General features: G+C 42.7%; 1 protein-coding gene across 2 annotated transcripts in view; it reads right to left on the reverse strand.

The window, feature by feature from the left end:
• The window catches only part of LOC147011366 (CNK3/IPCEF1 fusion protein-like), a 69,957-nt gene extending 47,982 nt beyond the window's left edge, over positions 1–21,975 (reverse strand). For both annotated transcript variants that reach the window (XM_085857532.1, XM_085857531.1), the window contains exons 1-9: positions 21,818–21,975; positions 17,898–18,061; positions 17,462–17,664; positions 16,999–17,080; positions 16,669–16,704; positions 5,990–6,109; positions 5,846–5,905; positions 2,178–2,246; positions 1,390–1,836 (exon numbers count right to left, since the gene is read on the reverse strand). In XM_085857532.1, coding sequence (XP_085713658.1) covers positions 1,390–1,836; positions 2,178–2,246; positions 5,846–5,905; positions 5,990–6,109; positions 16,669–16,704; positions 16,999–17,080; positions 17,462–17,664; positions 17,898–18,061; positions 21,818–21,869 — 1,233 coding nt within the window. In that variant the 5' untranslated portion in view covers positions 21,870–21,975. The remainder of the gene's footprint in view (positions 1–1,389; positions 1,837–2,177; positions 2,247–5,845; positions 5,906–5,989; positions 6,110–16,668; positions 16,705–16,998; positions 17,081–17,461; positions 17,665–17,897; positions 18,062–21,817) is intronic.
• Between the last annotated feature and the right edge of the window lie 897 nt (positions 21,976–22,872).

Raw genomic sequence — 22,872 nt, forward strand, 5'->3', positions numbered from 1 at the left:
CACAGTGCAGGATCTCCAGAGAAAATTTATGGCAAAGGAATAGAGTCTGGCCATAGATTAGCTTGCCGGAACCAAGAGAGAAAGGTTGCTGTCACAAAATATCGATGATATGCTCAGGGCATCGTGTGGCTTCTTTCATTTTTGTTCCGTATTTTTTGCTTCACTCTCGGTTTTGTGGGTGCTGCTGAAGTGAGTTTCAGTTTTTTGATAAATGCTCAGTTTCACCAAAGATTGGACACTGCAGCTCAATTTGAAATAGTCACGTGACGTAGCGTTCAAGGATTGCGTACAGGGTGAACAAGATGGAAACAGAAGTTATCCCTCAAGAAGGAAAAACTGGAAATTTGGAAAGAGGTGGACTTTGGGAGGGTTAACGAGGATAGAAAAGATCATGGTTTTGGATTGGGGACAATCTGAGATAGTGGTGAACAGCTGTCTTGAAGACCTGGAGGGAAGAATGAGATTGAAGAGAATGTGGAAGTTGATTCCACAGGCTGGAAAAGAGAGGAATGAATGAGTGGAGGTGAGCAGAGATCCTGTAGATTGTGTTTTTTTTTTTTTTACAAACTAATCTTTGTTGCACAATTACATTTTCTGGCCTGATTATTGAACATGTTTGTTCAAGTACAAGTATGTCAAAAACTTTAGGAATAACTTGTACCCATTTTGCCAAGAAGCTGAGACATGTGACCTCCTGTACTCTGCAGACACGTTACTCATCCCAATAATATAAAGCCAGATCACTTCTGAGTTCACCGCATTCTGCGATCGCCCATAAGACACTATCATCTGATGAGCGCTCCTTGTCTGCCTGCCTATGTCCTTCAACACATTTCCCATTTAATTTCACCGAGCTATTTCCCTGACACACCTCCAAAGTGTCTCCATCATCTCACGTCAAATCCCCAAAATATTTGTGGCCTCTATCCTTCATAGCCATACTTGTCCACAAGTCTCCAACCGAGTTGTTTGTCCATCTCCGAAATCTCTTAGCTTCCTGACAAGTATATGAATAAAACAGCACACCCCATCACAAAAGTACTGCAAGCACATCGATGGAAACCATCATGAGGTGGTCATTTTAACGATCAAGAGTACTGTATGCTTGTGTGGCTATCAACCTTACAAATGTTTGAAAAGATAGTCTATCAGATGATTGTTATTGTTCCAAATTAATCTTGCCATCCTGAATCATGTGCAATAAAATAAACCTGGTGCATAAAACCCCCAGGATTAATTATTTTAGATTTTTTTTTGTGCAAAAGCAGGAAATAATATTGTCCATCCCGGGCTTAATAATAAATCCGTCATTGTTCCGTTCTCTAAGGTCTGCATCAAGTGAGATGGAGACGAGCATGTGTTGTGGAGAACATGTGTTGTTGTCCTCACCTCTCTATTCACTACTTTCCTTCTTCTGAGCTTTAGTGTGGTCTGAGAGGCAGAGGCAGATGCAGAAGAATCCGAGGAGAGCACGTTAGACCCTGGATGTGTTGGATCTGCAGGAAGAGGTGGTGCATCTGAAAGCTTTGGTGTATGTTCATCATTCATTTGTCCCATGAATTGCTGAAAAGGCTGTGCTGGTGTCAGTCGCTGAGAGTCAAAACTCTCACGGTCATCAAAATTTTCCGAGGTAAACGACGATGGAAACGAGGATAGTGGTGGAAGTAAGGACCGGGGAAGACTCGATTGCACATTTTTCATATGACGATCCTCGAGGTCCATCTCGATCATGAGAGCTGATGACCGTAGATGACTTGGGTACATTTTCACTGTGACCTCAGCACCATTGGGGTTCATTTGTAGAATTTCCACCAGCTTGCACACCTGCCACCCGACCTGGAGAACACAGCGGACCTTGGAGTAAAACTTCAACCACATCCCACGGATTATGGAAGTATTAGGACAGGCTATAAATGTTTCTCGGAATCACATTGCTTCACGACGACAATCTCCACAACCACCACCTTCACCCAACAGGTGTCTCATTTGGAACTTATTTGGCCAAAAACATTTTACCAAATCTTGCGATACAAACGTTTGTATAATTATTGCAGCAGAAGCTCGAGAGGAATCGATTTTTAATTTAAATCCCAGCTATAATTGTGTGCCAATTGTATGTGAGCACATCGGGCGGTGCCCGATATAATTAATCACGGGTCAAATATTGAAATACTTACAACTGTCTGTTGATTGACTTGAACTATTTCATCTCCAACGTTCACTCGAGGACAGCGTGCCACAGGGGACTATAAGGAAAAAGAGAAGTGGTGGAATATAGGGGCAAAGAAAGCAAGTACCACACCAACACTTTTACATCGCACAGGCCATAATCCCAGAAACCAGGTTTGGTGTCTTCAGCTCAACCCACAGGCCATGTCTTGCATCTGGTTTGGGGTTTGTCCACATGTTGGTCAGATCAACAGCTGCTCCTTCCACATCAATCAAAGTTAAGTTTTCCAAACCGGTTACATCATGCTTTTCTGTTATATTTTCGTCTCTTTGTACTTTCATCAAATATTTTTCTGTGATAAATCGTATCTTGTCACCGATTGTTAATCGTTTTGTTTTTGAGGTTGTTTTGTCGTCCTGTTTGTCTTTTTTTTCCAAATATTGTCTTTTCGGCCTTTTCAACATGAATCGTATCCCCCCACGCTTACAAAAAAACATAAGTAAAAAACTATTTCACTCGAACATGATCTTATTCTGCCTTCAACCTGTACTTCCTGTATGTCTCTCCTTTTCCTCTGTCATTTTCTCAATTTCTTCATTGAAGAAAACGCTTCTTGCTTCTTCCTTTAAAAGCTTATTAAAATGCATGAAAATGTCTCAATTCCCTTATTTCTCTGTAATCAGCATACCACATGTTCCTCTTCATCACAATCAATTCTTCATATTCTCTTCTTCACAAGCTATATTTTGTAAACCTGTCTCTCCCCGAAGCGCTTGATCTGTCATCCATCATCCGGTTCCGACAGCACGACATTTCTCTGTGATGTGAATGAAAACTCCACCCACCCATCCCATGATCTTTATCTCAGAATGTTAAATGTGGGAATCTTGAGTAGTCCAGTTTGCAGAATTTCTCAACGCACAACAATCAATTCCCACCCCTCCCATCTTCTCCATCACCCTGCCTCCTTCCATGCTTCCTTTGCTCCAGCCTACACCTTCCCAGCCTCTTACTCCTGTCCCTCACCCTCTGAGCATTCCACCTGTCCCTAACACTCCCAAACTCTCCTCCCCTATCCCTCTCTGTTGACTTCAAAAAAATCCAATGCCTCCAACCCAACCAACCTGACAGATCTCTCAATCCAGGTTTCTGCTGAAAGCCTGGACATCATCTGTTTAACAGAATCCTTCTTCCCAGTGTCTCCAACTCCTTAATGTCTCTCATCTCCGCCGGTTTGATTGACCAGTACCCCAACTTGGCTGCGGAGTTGCTCTTTACATCCAGAACTCAATTAATCACTGTCCTTGTTCTGAATTTACACCTCCCTACTCCCAGAAGTGCCATGAGCTGTGACTTCCCTTCCACTCCCACCCCTTGTTTGTGTGCTGCACAGTCATATTGGCTGGGTGTTGGTGCCTATCTCACCAGCCATGGCACTTCAGCAAAGGATTTCTGTGATTCCATTGGACTGACTCAAGCTGTGAACTTTCACACCAGGATTTCTCCAAATGGCAATTCCTTCCTTGGCACACCTGAACTCCTATCCACCTACAAGGCCTCCATCCACAGCTTGATGAAATGCTGCTGTCCCCTCTGGGCTGTCTCCCCTGCCTCACACCTTTGTCAGCTTGCACCAATGGAAACCAAAGCCTTCAAGATCTGGAATCTCCTGCGCTAAAGTTGAGTCTATGGGACTATCACTTTCCCATCAAAAGCAGGTCAGTGTTATCTGTCTTCTAACGCCTCGTTTCTAGTCTTGCACCCCCTTCTCTTTCCATGTTATGCCCCCTGCCCCCAATTTTTCCACAGGGCAAACACATCAAACCCTTCTGGTGAAACTCCCAAAATCCAGGATCATTGCTCACCTCCTCTCATTCGTTCCTGTTTTTTCCTGCCTGCAGAATAAACTTCCACATTCTCTTCAATCTCATTCTTCCCTTCATGTCTTCAAGACAGCTGTTCACCACCATCTCAAGGTTATCCCAAATCCAAAACTAAGATCTTTTCTACCCTCGTTACCCCACCCCAAGCCCTCCTTTCAAATTTCCAGTTTCCTTTCCTGAGAGTTTGCTTCTGTATCCATCCTGTTAATCCCATGTCCTTCCCTGCCCCCATTGTTTGTCTGAGTCTCCCTCTATTTTGTCCTTCAACTTCGCTGTTGGTGTCCACGCAACCCCGCCTCCCACACGTTATTTATCGTCCAAATAAGCACACGTTATTTATCCTCCATGTGACAACTAGAGTGATTGTCATACTTGCTTCCAAGGGTAACTTGAAAAAGAAGTATGTAGTTGTGTGCTGATACATTTAAACGAGGAAGAATTTCCAAAATTGGAGATTGTTACTGCCTGTGTGTGGGCTTTCTGCATATACATGGCAAGTTTCACGAAGATCCGATGAAAACTCTGGGTTGTGAAACAAAAAATGTCAAAAAATAGGAATTACGTCATAAAAATTGATATGACATCATAGTGATGTATCATATGTGCGGTAATTCATCTCTGCTAATGCCCTGTTCGATTCCCGCAAACAGAATTCAAAAAGCTTGCCTAGTTTCGGAGATAATTTTTTGGCGATTTCCATTAGCGGAGATATTTTGACATAACTTTTTTCTAGGAGGAATTTTCAAAATCGGAGATGGTTACTGTCTGCGCAGCGTATTTTTACATATATATGCCAAGTTTCAGGAAGTTTCGATGAAAACTGTAGGCTGTGAAACAAAAAAGTCCACAAGAACAACAACGTGAGTAAGACTTAGAGATCCTCCACGAGGATCTAAAAATTGAAAATTTCAACTTCCTGGTTCTCCACTGAGCTGTATCTGATCTTAATGATGCTAACTGACAGAGTAACAAGAACTAAAGACAGCACCAAACCTCCAGAAGACCAACAGCACAGAAGAAACATTGGCATGGTTCATTCCCAGATGGATACATAATCCCTCAGGAGGAGGAAATACTTAAGCACTCGCACAAGCAAACGTGCACACACACAAATGCACATGCACATGCATTATCCAAGATAATAATAATCATGAAAAATGTTGATAAACCTTATCACATGACCTCAACCAAATATGAATGATGGGCACTCAAAATCATTTTCATCAGCCCACCGTCATAGCAGTGATTCAAAGGGGGAAAGAATGCCCCAAAAATACAAACAAGCAAACAATAGTTATTTCTTCAGGAAATTGCATTCTGCCAAAAAGGCTACCTCAAGAAATGTCATGAGATGTCTTGAGACAATATGGGGGTCACGAGACAATAAGGGGTCACGAGACAATAAGGTGTCACGAGACGATAAGGGGTCACGAGACTTCCTGGCCTGGCCAAAACATTCTTCTCGAATGTTTAAAATCCCATTCCATTCCATTGGGACCATAATCTGTGCAGAGCGTTGGTGAAGCTCTAAGCAGTCTCCTTGGCTATTGGATACAATCCTGAACAGGTCACCACTCCGACACAGGATACCAGCAAGCTGGCACTCATTGTGCCGACCTCGGAAGGATGACAGGCAGAATCAACCCCACCTGGTATTAATTTAACAGCCAATGGGGATTTGAACTCAGGATCCAAGGATCCCAAGCCCACCACCCTTAACCATTAAGCCAACACCAGGCATAATGTTTTAAATAAACAACGATAAGAGTTTTTAAGAAAAGATAACACTCACATTCTTCACAATGCCAGTCACGACATGCGTTCTGTCCGATGTAGGTTTCAGTAAAAACCCCTGATGGATAAGAAGTACATGCAATCAGACAAGAGATCCTCTTGTAGGAACCAAAAACCTTCCTTGGGCATCCGGAGATCTCACCAGCTCGGTGCTGGAATCCAAGCAAGGAATCCAGACCCTCTCAAGGCGTGCGCATTCGTATGCAGCCGGACACCGCGAGACAAGAAGGCACCGCTCGCAGATTGCCAGGATGCGGACGCACTGGGGGCCGGGGTCAGACGAGCCAAACAGGTGTGCATCACATCGATGGTTATGAGGAACAAAACACAAAAACTTGATGTGCTACATGCTGCTTGTTACTTCAAAAGAAATCAAACTCATATACATGTATACTTGAATTTAAATATTAATAAAGTAAGGCTTTTAATAAAGAATTTAAAGTTGAATTATTTTATTGCTCAGAACATGCTACTACTTTCTTTTACTAATATGAATCCTGAGTTGCAAATATTCCGATATATATATATATATATATATATATATATATATATATATATATATATATATATATATCAACTCCTCCCATGCTCTTCAAGCTGAAGAAGCTGCATAAAGCAATCAAGAAAGGCCTCTTAAAGGTCCCATGACACTCAAAATTTTCTGGTTCTTTATCTATTAACTTGACCTTCCGAGTGAAGAAATCACCCATGTTTCTAATTTAAAATCAACAATGGGATAATTAGACCAATATTTCGAACATTTGTAGTGCTTTTTACAACTTGCTATGCCCCGCCCCTCAAAAAAGTTGAGTTCAGCGAACCGCAGGTCACGTGACCGTTGACGTCATCTCCAGAACGCGACTCGCACAGAGTGGATTGATTAGACGTCGCGCGCCGTATAAAGTACGTACAAATGCATTGTGCACATGTGTTTGCTTTCTCACTGATAGTCTTAATTCCTGATTGTTTCGCGGAAAAGAAATTCCGCTTTTGAGCCGTGTACGCACAACAATCACGAGGTAATTATTTATCCCTTTACTACCTTGTCGTAGCCGTGTACAAATCCAATACATGTATGCACAATAAAGGGCTATACAATGTCCACAAAATATAAAATGTGACTGTTGAACCTTTCCATTAAAAAAGAAACTTACAGGGACATACAAGTAAAATACTAAAGATTAATATTACATCATTTCAAGGCACAAGGAGATAATTTTAAAATCAAACAATGTAAAAAACCTGCACCCACATTTTGCAGCTTATTGAATTGTTCGTTGAAACCAGCCTGCTGGGATCGGTATGATTCCACATACATGCAGCAAGCCAGGTATGGCTGCACTCAACATACATGGGTTTATTCTAAAGCGAAGGTACTGCTTCCATTGGCTTGCTATCCATTAACATTTAGCCAAAATGCTGTAATAAATGAACAGGGAAAAATATGTTAGCACAACTATGAAAGACAAATTTATCTGTCCTATTACACGGCCTCATAGCCTCCGGGACTCTTACGCATTGACTTGTACATTGTGTGCATGCTAATACAAGTTACTTGTCAACTCTCAAGTCTAGACTAGTCCGATAAATCCGTCGTCCGTCCGACTAGTCCGATAAATCTGACGTGCTGTAGCTTTCTTTCATTATTCTCTTTTCTTCATTGTTTTCTACTGGCGCTACATGACGACAGTAGGAATAAAATAAATAAAAATGCAACAGAACGTCAGATTTATTGGACTACTCGAGACAATTGTGTTGCAAGGTGTGTTCTGCACACAAGTTTTCATCGTATCCGGACAGCGAAATTGCTTCGTTTTATGTGCGGAGAGATACGGCCGATGACATGCGCTGGCCTTGCTTGCGATTCATTCGCCGCGGTGCAACATGTCCGCTACACTGCGCTGGTCACATCACCTCACTAAAATATTTCTGATATCGAGCAGTATGCAAGTCGAATTTACATTATTGAATTACGAATAGGATTTAGTTGAACCAGTTGTTATTGCCACGTCTTCCTTCGATGTCCTCCCTATCGTCATGAATGCCGGGAATTTCATCGCCAGTTTCCTCTGCTTGTCCTGCTTCGGGCTCGAACTGGTAAGGCTGTATTCCATTTCCAGCTGCCTGAACTTCACCTTCCGCGACTACGTTATCCAACAATTCTCCATGTGATTCAGACCAAAATCCTTCATTTCTCTCACACTCACTGTCGCTACCAGACAAATCAAAGTCAATGCCATCCATTATTCAAAACCAAATGTTTGATTTTTTAAAAGCAGAAATGAACAAAGCGTTTGAGTCGACCAATCGAATGTGGAAATACACAGGAAGCTAATACAATCACGTAGACCACCCACCCAAGTAATTTACATGCAGCCTTTGTTGTTCTGGAGATGACGTCATGTGGGTTAAGCCTCTTTCAGTGGATTTCGGCAGAATTTTTAGGGGCATTCCAAAGAGGTTTGTTTTTTTAATTTTACATTTTACAGAACGAGTATTGTGAAAAAAAAAAATTGTCAGATCAAAAATCACGATGAAAAACTCCAATAGGACATATATATATATATATATATATATATATATATATATATATATATATATATATATATATATATATATATATATATATATATATATATATATATATATATATGCAATTTCAGTACTTTTGAGTGTCATGGGACCTTTAAGGTAAGCCCTTTGCTGTTTCAAACCCTTCCCAGAGTTGCTCCACAGTTGCAAAGACATTCACAAATAGAACACACATGAGAATCCCAATGCTACACACCCCTTCAGCTGCCGGACCGGTTTCATTGCTTATTGGTGAATCATCAGCGACAGCGCAGACAAGAAATGCATACCAATGAGGCTCCCAAGCATGTACCATGTGCAAATATGAAAAGCAGTCAATATATAAATAATAAAGAAACACCCATCCACATCTCTCTCAAAAGGGCTTAACTTGCTAGCCCTTCTTCATTGCTTTACACAGCGTTTTCAGCGAGAAGAGCATGGGAGGAGTCGATTTATTTATATAATCCTAGCCATCTGGGTTTCATTGATTAGGTGAGAGCTGATTGGTTATTCCCTTCATTCACAAAAGAGAGATGTGGGTGGGTCTTGTCTTTCTTTATCATAATATATATGTATATATATTCATACATATATATATATATATATTGTTATGGTTGTGGAAATTCGCATTACACCATAAAGGGTCCTCAGGTGAGATATATCGGTAAGTTCATGTGTAGTTAGCCCAAACCCGTTGTATAGAGGGAATATATGTAATCCATTCGGGCTGCGATTCTTCAGTTAGTCGTTTTTCTTTTGCTATCATTAATTTGGTGCAAGAACAACAACGAACATCGCCACAACCAACATCTCAACGATCACGCCATTCACACCACGACGCCACCTTCCACAACTACGCAACCACATCTTCACCACTCGCCATTCAACGAGCACCGTGCGGTCACGATCTCCGCGGGACGGATGGGAGGGGCGGAGTGGCAGCGGCGGCCGGGGTGCGAAGGGGCATCTCCCGCCCGAATCTTCCTTCCCTCGTCGTACGGTGCGTGGGGAAGAAAACCAACAACGCCTGTGGGATTTTCCCTCCTGCTTTTCCCGCACTTTGGATTGGGTGAGGTGCGATTTGAGCCGAAGGTCAAAGGCCTGATTTTGGGGGAATAATTCCCTGGCCCCGAGCCAAAACTGACTTTCTTCGTCCCCCGCACGGCGCGGGGAGGGGGGAACGAGAGGGCACGCCCTTTTTTGGGAAGCTTCCAGAAGGGAGATGGAGCCAGAAACGGGGTGGGGCGAGGGGCGGAGCGCCGCGCAACAAAAGGGGCGGACGAGGAGGGTTCGTGTTCATCTTCTGGTTTGGGTCGTGAGCTTGTTGTTCCTGCCGAGCCCTCGATCCTCGCGCGAGCCCTGGAATCCCATGAGCGAGCGCGGAGATAGCGCTGAAAAACCCCGTCCGTTCCCCCAAAACCCCGTCCGTGCTGTCGAGCGGACCACACATGCGGCGCGAGGCATGAGCTCGTGGACCACGCCGGAGGAGCTCGGAGTTGCTGTCACGAGAGAAGGACTCGACACACAAAGGGAAGTCGCGACTTCCATTTCTTTTGGCTTCTGTGTAAATGTGTGTGTGTGGCGCCAGTCCATCAAGTAGAATTGTTTAAATGTCCCTGTGTAATAATTATATTCGGTTGTATCTCTGCATTGTGTCCTTGCTTGACTGTAATATACGTGCTTGTGTGTGTGAAATAAAAGTGTGCTTGTCCAATTGTTCCCCGTTTCGCTACGTACTTTCCTTTGTTTGAATCTCCATCTTGCATCACGTAAAGGATTAATAGTGGGTTTAAAACACACGGTAACTAATATGAACCGTCAAGGTTGACGATAACTCTGCTCGGTTATCCCTGTAGTACGGAACGAGCCGCTTAAGCGGTTCGTTTGCGGAGTCGACCTGTGGTGTGGTACAACTCCTCGGTACGCCATCCGTGCGGTACGCTATCCGCGCGGGTAAATCGACCATTCGGAGATCGGACCCTATTTCGCGCGGGTAGAATGCGGACTGAGTTGTGGTGAGGTTAAACCCCCACCCGTGACTGGCTCCTGGCGGTAGTTCCCGGAGGGTCACGACTGAATTGCACACGTTCGGTGGGCGAAGCGGCCGCCATTCGAGTCAAGCGGCCGATCGCACGCCAGACGGGCCAGAATTCGCAACTATATATATATATATATATATATATATATATATATATATATATATATATATATATACATATGTATACATATATATACATATATATATACATATATATATATATATATATATATATATATATATATATATATATGTATACATATATATACATATATATATATATATATATATATATATATATATATATATATATATATATATATATATATATATATATATATATATATATATACATATATACATATATATATATATATATATATATATATATATATATATATATATGTATACATATATATACATATATACATATATATATATATATATATATATATATATATATATGTATACATATATATATACATATATATATATACACATATATATTCATACATACATATACATATATATATATATATATATTCATGCATACATATATAATCATACACATATATACATATATATTCATGATATACACATACATACATATATATTCATACATATACATGATATACATATACATTTATATTCATACATACATACAGTATATATATATATATATATATATATATATATATATATATATATATATATATATTTATATTCATACATACATACAGTATATATATATATATATTCATACATACATACATACAGTATATATATATATATTCATACATACATACATACAGTATATATATATATATATATATATATATATATATATATATATATATATACATATATATACATACACACACACACACACACACTATATTTGAAGGTCAAAATTACTACAACTTTACAAAAGGGTCAATAGAACACTTAACCCCACACTGTCTTGAGAAACAATGACATGGGCAGGGTCTACGAGCAACAAATTTGATTGGCCGTGATGACGTAAAATGCTGTGATATTTTGTCCAAGTACTGCTAAACGGAAGGGTTTTGTAAGCGATAAAAAGGTGATTTGTGTTCTGCAGTGTTCAAGTATATAATTCAATTTAAATAAAATAAAGATTTTAAGGGTCGTAGGAGAAAAAAAAAATTCATAAGTTTGCCGCCATTGATGCAGCGTCTTTTACACCATCTTGTTTAACACATTACATTAGTTATTCGTGCCTGTTGTTTGTGTCCTTTATGACATCCTTAAAAAGAGTAAGTTTCCTGTTTGGAATTATTTTCAAATTTGTTTGACTGCCAGACAGGCATACAAAGTAAAATAATTCTCTCACTCCTCTCTGCGCACGTGCAATAGGGACGCAATTGAGTTTATTTTTTCACCAAACACCAACTACACAAAGACTGTGGATCTTATAATTGAGACTTGGTTGAGTCACATCCCCACTTAATAACTGACCACTCACGACGACAAAGAAGTAATATGTCTTCTTCTTTGTTAAGCCTTAATATGACAGGCAACAAATCTAAAAGGTTCTACGAAACATTTACTTAAAATCGTACAAGGCACGTCAAAAATAATGTACGAGGCCGATAGCTCGAAATAAAGAAACATTTATATATTTTATTACTAGTTACATGCACTTTATATGAGGGTGAGTCAAAAAGTATCCGTAAGAATTTTTTATTTAAATAATTTAACTACAATAGCATCATTTTTCCACATCGTCCCCTTCATTTTCAGCACACTTATTCCAATGGTTCACAAGCTTCTGTATTCCCTCAAAAAAAAAAACATGTTTTTGGTTGAATGATGAGCCACGCATGCAGCACTCCTTTCACTTGGTGGTCACTGAAAGTGGCAGCCTCTTATAGCGTCTGAGTGGATCAAACACGTGAAAGTCCGAAGGGGCTAGGTCAGGACTGGAGGAAGGATGCTCCAACACCTTAACATTCAATTGCCGTAGGGTTTCCACAGGATGGGTGGCAGTGTGTAGACGGGCATTGTCATGCAACAATGCAGCACCTTTTTCGACAGTAGCCCTCAGCGTTTCCATCGAATAGCTGGTTTCAACTGGTCCCGGAACATTTCACAATAACAGATACTGTTTACTGTTGTACCCTCCTCTTGATAGTTTTCCAAAATTGTGTCTTGTGAGTCCCAGAAAAGTGTGAACATCATATTTTCCACCGATGGTTGACTTTTGAACTTATTTTTGACCGGTGATATCGGATGTTTCCACTCCACACTCTGGCATTTGCTCTCTGGCTCGTAATAGTGGATCCACGTCTCATCTCCAGTGACAATGCGTCGAAAAAAAAAAGCATTCCCTTCATTATGGAAGCGGTTCAAAAAGGCTTTGGCAGATTGTCACACGGTTGCACTTGTGCTCTTCTGTGAATTGTTTAGGAACTCATCTTGCAGAAACTTAATGAATTCCAAGTCAGTTGTAGTCGATTTCATGTGCAGAACCACGACCGATGTTCAGATGTTGTGCCACTTCGAAAATAGTGAACCGTCGGTTATCCATAATCATGCCGTGGACTCGTTCAATGTTTTATTCTGTTGTGGATGTGGATGGGCATCCAGATCATTAGTCATCAATGAGACTTGTGTGACCGTTTTTGAACATGGTAATCCAATCATACACTCCGCTACAGTAAAGCACTGTTCCCATATTGTGATGAAAGTCTGGGATGGATTTCTGCCCCGGTACACCTTCAGCCCACAAAAATCCTATCACTGCACGCTGTTCTTCTTTGGTGCAAACGGACAGCGGAGCGGTCATTTTAACTCCCTTAAGACAACTACTGCCTGCTCAAGGTTGAAACTGCTTCACAATGTGCAGATAGTTTGTGCTTGTACCTCCAAGTACAATAATCAATGTAGTCAACACAACACAGTTTTTTAATAAATCATTGCGGATAATTTTTGACTCACCCTCGTATGTTGAAAAATAATAAAATGTTGACATGTTTTGGGCTTCTTTTTTTGTATGCATAGTCAAGGCTTGTGAAAGAGCTAGAACACAGAACGGATCAGGACGCAACATAACAAAAGGAACAGCATAAAGAGGAGGGGGAAATTCCAAAAGCAGGGCCGAGGGAGAAAATAGACGGAGACGAGCAACAAGCGGTGTGGGTTATGATGAGGGGTAAGGGAGAATGCAAGAGGTGGACAAGATGGATGCAGGAGCAACATTTGGGGGAGGGGTGGTGGTTTTGGAAGGGGGATGATCTGCGATTGTGGTGAACAGCTGTCTTGAAGACCTGGAGGGAAGAATGAGATTAAAGAGAATGTGGAAAGTGGTTACACAGGTGGAGAAAAAGAGGAACAAATGAGTGGAGGTGAGCAGTGATCCTGGATTTAGGTACTTTCACTAGAAAGCGGTTGCTGGTGCACCGCATATGCCCTGCAGATAACTGGGGGAACAAAGCATAGAGAGGGCTGAGGGTGCATGACCAGAAAGGAGGTGGTATAAGACAGAGAGGCCACTGACCTGTCGCAATGGCAAAGTAATAGGCCCACAGACTCAACTTCATTGTGGGAGATTCCAAAAATCTTCACCTTGGTTTCCAGGCCAACAAGTTGAGCAAGGTGTGAGATAGGGGCACCAGCCGAGAGGAGAGAGCAGTACTCCATCAAGCTGCAGAAGAAGACCTTGTATGTGGATAGGAGTTCAGGAGTGCAAAGGAATGACTTTGTATGATGGAGGATGCCCAACCAGCATCTGGCTTATGAAATTTGAAAGATGGCTTGCTCAAGAGAGATCATGGCTGAGTGAGACTGAGGGGTTTGAGTGAGTGAACTTCTTTGAGAGGGTTATCTCACACACACAAACACACACACACACACACACACACACACACACACACACACACACACACACACACACACACACACACACACACACACACACACACACACACACACACACACTTGGCCAATATTGGCAATTTTTCAGGAATCAGCAGGTTGCAGTCAGTGTAATTATCAACTACAGTACTAACTGTATACAATCCAGAAACCTTGAGGAGCTTTCACTGAAAAACAGCGTTGCATTTACATAGACGTGTCAGGGATATGTTCACAAATATTATTCTTTATAAACACCTGTGTGTGGACGGGTGGAAAAAGAATTTGGCTCCGTAATTTAGAAAGCACGTTAATACGGAAAACGGCTCGGAAATCGGGTGTTATTTCAGAGAACCACTTGCTCAGGGTGACGGAGCACGAACCACTTGCTCAAGGTGACGGAGCACAGCAAAGGCGTCCGCAGAGAGTGAATGGTTCGCTCAGAATGACGTGCACGGTACCGCTATCAACAATGGGCTTAAGCACTCATACAAGCACTCCAATTCCATGGTTGATAAGGAATGGTTGGCAAGGCTGTCGCTGCATACTATAAATGATCCCTTTAACCTTAAAGCCTGTCTTCACCACGCACGCAGCAATTAATGAAATAAAATGACTTTATCCACAAAAGAGTTGCAGCTTAATGCAGAACAACCCTGGAGACATCGCAAAGTTCAATCACCCGTGAAATAAACATTGCAGAAAATCCGCCATTTTGCCTGTACGTCTGTGCATGTCACGTGGTACATCGGTTCGAGGTCCACCCAAACGTTAAAGCTTTTTTTTTTACGTCCGTTTTTTTTTGAAACCAGATTTGCTTTGATTCCCTGTAGAGCAGCTCGTGAAACATCCGAAAATATAGACACAGATCTTGCAGATGCTACGGATAGGCAGTCCCTCTGGGGGCATGGCGTGAGGTCTGGTAGTGAATGCATTAAACGATGTAGCTCTCAAAACAGTAGAAAAAGATAAGTTTAATGGTTTGGAAATTTCATATTTTCTTGTACATGTATGGTGGAGGGAACAGAGCCTTGCTTGCTTAAAGTAAATAGGTATATCGGCTTTGTCACAGGACTCGTTATTTCTTTAAAATTATCAGATTTCACAACAGATTTCAACACTTACTTAGTCCGGGTGATATCCATTCCTCAAAACCGAAAAAATATTTCGGTGATATCCTTCAATTAGTCTGTGAGAGTAGATCGTGGAAAATGGAATCAGATAATGCATGAAATCGCTCCAAGCTCCTAATTTGAAAACTGTAGAACTTACAAAAGCGATGTATACAATGATTTGTAGCTATGATGAACAGGCATTCGATATGAGTGAGGAAAGTGAAAAAAACCACTTCATTAAGAAATCGTTTTGGCCTGTTCTAAGTCAAGGTGAGGTTGAGCAGGCCAGAAAACATGGCGGCTTCAGACCCCAGCGAGGTTACCCAGGAAACGCCCAAAGATCCAGAGAGTGAGGTGGTCGAGGATAGCCTGATGAAGGATGGAATTAAATAATGCCGTTAATTATCTTCAAAAGGGATGTTTAAATTAACATAAACACCCAATTTTCACTCTTGCACTTCTTTGGAGTTTTCTTAGTATGTATGCAAAGCTTCAGGCTGCGAGGTTTCATGGTTTTGGAATTATGTAGGACACACACACACACACACACACACACACACACACACACACACACACACACACACACACACACACACACACACACACACACACACACACACACACACACACACACACACACACACACACACACACACACAGCCTCTTATTAGTATATAGACTAGCCGAAACCCCGTCACAGACGGGGCACAAAATTGATCCTTCAGTATTAATTTTGACTATCTGTCGAATGACGTTGGTCCCGTCTCGATCAGATGAAATTGAGAAATTGAAGTCACCCGGTGACCTTGACCCCTTGACCTTTGACTTGACACCCCCCCCCCCCCCATGTCCGTTCTCATGTCCCAAGGATCACTCATGCCAAGTTTCATCTCATTCCATCCTACGGTTCGGCCGCCTATAAAAGGACGAACAAACACACACATACATACAAACAAACATATTCTATTTTTTTAGTATAGTAGATGCAAGTTACGTTCAGGTCATTCCAAGGTGTTCAAATAATTTTCTCAACACAACCACAACCACAACTTAAGTCAAGGCTAAGCCACTGCAGTAAGTGTTTTTAAGGATCATACGCAAGGTTAGGCCTTCAAAAGAATGACTGGAAAAATAACAAATAATTTATGATATCAATGAAAGAAGTTAATTAATGGCTAATAGAAAAAAAAAATTAATAAAAATTTGCAAGATACTCACTACAATCTGAAGTTCAGTTTTCTCTGATGTATAATCCTGTAAAAGAAGGTAACGTTGCATCGAAGGGTCAGGGCACTTCGGGCAACCCCATGATAAAAGTGTGTGGGGGTGAGTGAAGAGGGGCAAACAAAGGTTCAGCAACAAGACGAGTTCTTCATTCCACAAAGGTATCAAATGCTTACTGCACCTGTACCACAGGTGTGATACAATGTTACGCGCATTGAGTTCAGACTTCCAGTCCTCTACACGACATTCCACTCCACTCAACACACAAGTCAAAACAATGCCCAGAGTGACATCATAAATGGCCAACGTTGCAAGGTAACTCACCTGCTCAGCAATCTGCGTCAGGTCAAAACAAAACTTTGCCAGCAGCCTCCTTGCCATGACAAAATCTTTGTATGTCTGCAACCTGATAACGTGCACGAGCGTGTGCACGCACGCACGCACACATACACACACTTAATCCAATTCTCCTGTTCTACACTGTACTCATGTGGCTGTTCAATAAACCAAAAGGAATCCTAATGAGGCAAAGCAGTTAATCCTCCCTTAAACTCATAAAGAACAGGCCACAAACAGTGACAGACAATGGATGCGAGTAAATGGCTGTTAATTGCAGTGCTGTATAATTTTGTGTTTTCACCTTATTGTGAAAATAACAGAGAACAAGCTGGCTCGAAGCGGACAAGGCTTTCACTTTTGGCTATAAACGCAAGATCAGTATTTGAGATTAACGACTAATGAAACCAACTTCCCACAACAAACATCACCCAACTCCAGTGAAAACCACCTGCTCAGCCAGGCAAGCACCGAACGTGCTGAGTTGAGGATCTGCACGATCAAAATGAGCAACTCTGAAGGCAGCGATTGTCTGGCAATGCGAGCCCTGTCTGGCCCCGTGGCCGCAAGGCCCATACCGGTCTGCAGAGCCTTGCAGGCCGACGTCAGCTTTTGTGTGGCCTTGTACAAATTCTCACTGTCCGTGGTATAGTGCTGAAAGTGAATAAGAAAATACAAAACCAAAAATGAGGTACGAGTTCAACATGTAAACATAGATGGCAGTCTGGTGATGGTGTCGAGGCATTGCTGCAATATAATGGGAGTGGCAGTGTTTGTTGTCGACTGGTAGTGTTTAACAACTTATCACACCTTTAAAACAATTTGAAGATCATAGGTAAGTGAAGTAACAGGATGTAAAAGGGCAGTGTATCAAGTACAAACCATACCAGGGCACAGAGCAGGTCAATGGCTTCCAACAGCAGCTCCTGGTGACCGAGGAGCTTCACACCCAAATCATCAAGCTTGGCATGGGACAAGCAGAGCAAGGCCTCACCGATAATGCCATTCTCCAAAAATGCTGGGCCATATTGTTGCAAAACGTCATCTAATCCTTGGGAAGGAGGAAGAAGAAATTTTGTTTAGTTATAGGAGGGGTGGACCATCGTGAAATGTGTTCTGGCAAGATCAGTGATCAGGATCGAGAATCTTCAATGAGATATCTCAATATTCTTCCTTGGTAAATCTGTGACTTCTCAGAGCCTTGGGGACCTTTGTCCATAACTCAGTAGAGTACTGCTGTCCCCTGTGGGATGGTGTCCACACTTCATACCTGGTTTTCCTGGAAACTGTGCAATACAAAGATCTCAACCACAAATAAGCAAAAGGACAGGTAGGGCCTGTTGCTCTCTCATCACAGGCAGGTTGGTGGCCTCCCTATTTGATACTGCCTCTCCTCGGACATGCTCTTTCGTTCCTCCATCCCTCCCCAGGCCATAATCATGAAACTCCTAAAATCCACGCCAGCTATACTCACCTACACTCCTTTGTTCCTCTCTTCTCACACTTTTGAAACCTCCTTCCTCAGTCTATTCAATGCCACTATTCCCTCGATGGCTTCAAGTTGGCAGTACGTACCATCTTCTCGGGTCATCCTCCATCTCAATCTGTGATCCTTACTATCCTCATTAACCCTCTGGTGTCTATTTGCAAGCGGCTGTTTCCTTCCCTCTTCACTCTCCTCCTCCCGTCCATTCATTCCCTTATTGCACTCAATTGTTGTTATGCCGCTGTCCCACCCTCTCTCACTTCGCTCTTTCATGAGCCTCAACTTTGTATTCAATAAAAATAAATACTCAATTTGTGTTTACAAAATAAAAAAACAACTGAAAGAGAAATCATTTGTTCAAAATGATCCACACGTCTTATTAGAAACAAGCGTGTATGCTCAGGCCTGACAGGACGGCCTAGCGGTACGCACACTCACCTCGAGGCTGTCTTGCCTGGATTTGAATCCCGACTCAGCTATAAAATGCCATCCTGGTGTTTCACAGGCTGGGTGAATCATCAAGGTGTGGGCCATTCATCAGATGGACGTTAAACTGGCATCCTTTCTGCTAGTGTAAGTTGATTGACGTTAAGGATCCCCAAGGTGTCCTTCATGAAGAATGGTCGAGCTATCTCCGGCACCCTGAACAAATTAGTTCCTGCCCCTTCCCCATCAAGGATCGTAACCCAGGGAATAGAAACTGCTTCAGCTGAACCGACCCCCAATATCGAGCATGGTACGTGATCTGATCTGATGCGTATGCTCGTGTAGGACTGGAAGAGTGAACATCGTGGAGTCAGTGCAGTCATCTAGTATCCCGTGGGAACACGTCCTTCAACCACTCGTTCTGTTGTACATGACACCTGCTCACTACACTTCACCAGGTAAGCGGAACCTGTCACCACCGAAACATTCTCACGGCCGGTGTGAATGCAGTTTGAAAGGAACACTTCTCTACGGCAACGGAATCCATGGTCCGTTTCAACTCAACCCTACCAGGGGTCCACATCAAGCCCTGCACGGGACGTGTACGACTTATCGACGTGATATAAACTGATTCAATGTTGCGAATTCTATTCACCGGGTATATTTGACCGGCTAGATAAACACAAATACGAGTTCGTTGTTCATCTAATCGCCACATCATCCGTGGAACCGAAGGCCCTCTCTTTGCTGTTCCAAGTCGACATTGTAAGTTGTTATTATAGGGATGCGGAGAAGGGAACGAGATGTTTTTTTTCCTGACCTATGACGTAGCGAAACAAAAATACATTGAAAATGTTACTACAGATGTCACGGGTAGTTGTAATCTTGCTAAACGTGTGAAGAGTGACGCAGACTCTGAGAAATGGGGGTGCCTATGTGTGTACACGCAAGGTATGGACATGGCTTAGGCTGGGAGAAATGTGTTGTAGTCTAGAGACTGGGGGACGATGGTGGCAGTGGTGTGCGTGCTGAGGGGGGCGGTACAGGGGGGCTCTTTTTACAGTACAGGCCTGAGTAATACTGAACAGAAATAGACCAGTGGAGTCCAGCAAAGGCCTCGTGATAGCAGGTTGTCATAGCCGTGGCACAAAGCACGAGTTTCTGGTATGCACTGCGGCCTTGACAGGCGTTTCCACATCATGGAAACGTCTGAACATCTCCATCGTAGCTGGGACACGTCGATCTCGATCGCTTTACAATATGGCCGTGAAGGTTTTTCGAGGATGGTTAGTGCAGGTGACTCAAAAAGAAACCGAGGATCCGCAACTTGATGGTTCCTGCACAATCTCTCATGAGCTAAGAATAAAAACAAAGGTGGTTCCAAGTTTCAAATCTCGTATCGGCTCCTTTGAGGAAACCGTTGTCTGAAATGAAATCAAATGTGATTTTTTTTTTGAAATATTACGCAAGTTTCCCATTTATTATGAATATAATAACATGTCCAGAGGCCAACAGCACTCCAGGTCACAATGACTCCACCACGATACCGATCTACACGGCGAGGGTGGAACAAAGGGTGGAACGAGGGTGGAACGAGGCCATTTCATTTACATTGCAATTTTCTACCGTCATGTCTGTCTCAATCTGGTCTACCTGTTCTGTCCGTCTCAACCTGGTCTACCTGTCCTATCCGTCTCAACCTGGTCTACCTGTCCTGTCCGTCTCAACCTGGTCTACCTGTACTCTCCGTCTCAACCTGGTCTACCTGTCCTGTCCGTCTCAACCTGATCTACCTGTCCTGTCCGTCTCAACATGGTCTACCTGTCCTGTCCGTCTCAACACGGTCTACCTGTCCTGTTCGTCTCAACCTGGTCTACCTCTACCTGTCCTATCCATCTTAACATGGTCTACCTGCCCTGTCCATCTCAACATGGTCTACCTGTCCTGTCAGTCTCAACCTGGTCTACCTGTCCTGTTCGTCTCAACCTGGTCTACCTCTACCTGTCCTATCCATCTCAACCTGGTCTACCTGTCCTATCCGTCTCAACCTGGTCTACCTGTCCTGTCCGTCTCAACATGGTATACCTGCCCTGTCCGTCTCAACCTGGTCTACCTGTCCTGTCCGTCTCAACCTGGGGCATCCCCGAGGTGGTGGCACGAGGCATGACATCGACAGTCCTGAACCAGCCGGTTGGGATAAAATGCTTTTGTATCGAATGTCCATGAGCAGACAAAATCCGAGGTTGAAATATTTTTGACCTTACATTTGTCCATAACACCATAAGCCATGGAGAATGCCGTTGGTCTACAACACCGCATGTCAACAGAGCGTACTGTCAGACCAAAACACCGCATGACAAACAGTACATCCTTAGTAGACAGCACACCTTAACTGAGGACCTTAACGTTAAGGTTTACCACACCTTAACTGAGGAAGGATGTAGTTGGTTCATGAGACTCCAAAACCAAAAGGGGTACACCGTCAGTCCGTGACAACCATTACTCAGAGAGAACATCGTACGTCTGTGAGATTCAAACCCTTGGCATTCATGGGCCACAGGTGTTCATCCCTACTTACGTATTCAACTGAGAGAGATACATACCCAAACTGTACATATCTCAAAACAAGCACACATACCTAAATACCTTTGGAAGGTGTACTTTCCTCCAAGCCCACGTATATTTGGAAGGTGTGCCTACCTCCACACCTGTGTAAATACAGGTGTGAAAAGTATTCATACTCTCACACCTCCACAGGTACACCTGTAGAAGGTGTACAAACAAAAGAGGTACCAAGAACCGGCTTCTCCTCAAAAAGGCCATAAATAACCAAAGGATCAGGATTGCGATCACAGTGAGAAGGTTCCACTGCCGTGCAGAATCATGACTCCATACCTTTCATCCAGGAGAGCACCTGCTCCGGGGTCCAGCTCGTTACAGGATCCATGCCCGTACCCCGGTCCCGAAGTAACCCTGTCCGCCTCGTCACTCGGGGTTCATCAACACACGGAAGCCACAGCCGCACCCACGGCGTCGGAACGCGAAAGACGATGAAGGCGGTGCCGCTTGCTCCCCTGAACCTGCCCAACCCTGCCCGAACTGCTGGGGAACCACCAGCGCCCCCCAGCGCCCCCCAGCGGAGCTCTCACGCTGCTCAGATGTATCCCACAGAGCTCGAAGATCCATTGGAGTTTCTCACGATCTGTTTACACTTCGTACCTTACTAACGTTTGTTTATCAAAGCAATAAATCCCTTACATCCCTAACATCAACCTCGGTGGTATAATAGTTAAAAGCATCCACTTAGAGCTTACGAGATAGGTGGTTCGAACCCCAACCAAAACCTTTCTTCTAAAAAAAAAAAAAAAAAAGACAAACAATTTTACTCATTAAAAAAGATCAAATCAACACAAAATCAAACCAGAGTAGGAACAGTAATTTTAAAAATGATTAGAAAATCAAAGAGGACAAAATAAAAATAATAAAATCAATGGCAACAAGAAGAATAAAACCAAAAAAAAAAAAAAACAACCAAACTAGAGGGGGAGCACTCGGTAGAGTGCAAAACCTCCGCCGCCAATACTGCTGGGTCACTTAAGTGAACCCGATATCCTATTCATTGTAGGTCAAAACGGATCAGACTCCACTGAACCACGATTGAATAAACTAATATTATTATTCACATTTATCACAGCAAGAGGAGATTCTGCTTTTTTGCCCAACATAGGAGGTACATCTTTGTATGACTCTGGAAGATGACATGCTGGTCCCTTTGATGCTTGGTGCAAACTTGTGTTTATGTAAGACCTAGAAGAGATCTCCACATCTGGGTGTTGGATGAGAGAAATGCCCATTCCGTGGAAAGCTTTAGTTGAAGTCGCTGAAGATGGGTTATGATCAATATTGTCTATGGCTGAAGTTGTGAATATTTAAGTTTGTAATCCAGGTGG

The sequence above is a fragment of the Eptatretus burgeri genome, chromosome 15 (assembly GCF_056783735.1).
Source record: "Eptatretus burgeri isolate ZD-2024b chromosome 15, Ebu_testis_v1, whole genome shotgun sequence".
Taxonomy (NCBI): Eukaryota; Metazoa; Chordata; class Myxini; order Myxiniformes; family Myxinidae; genus Eptatretus; species Eptatretus burgeri.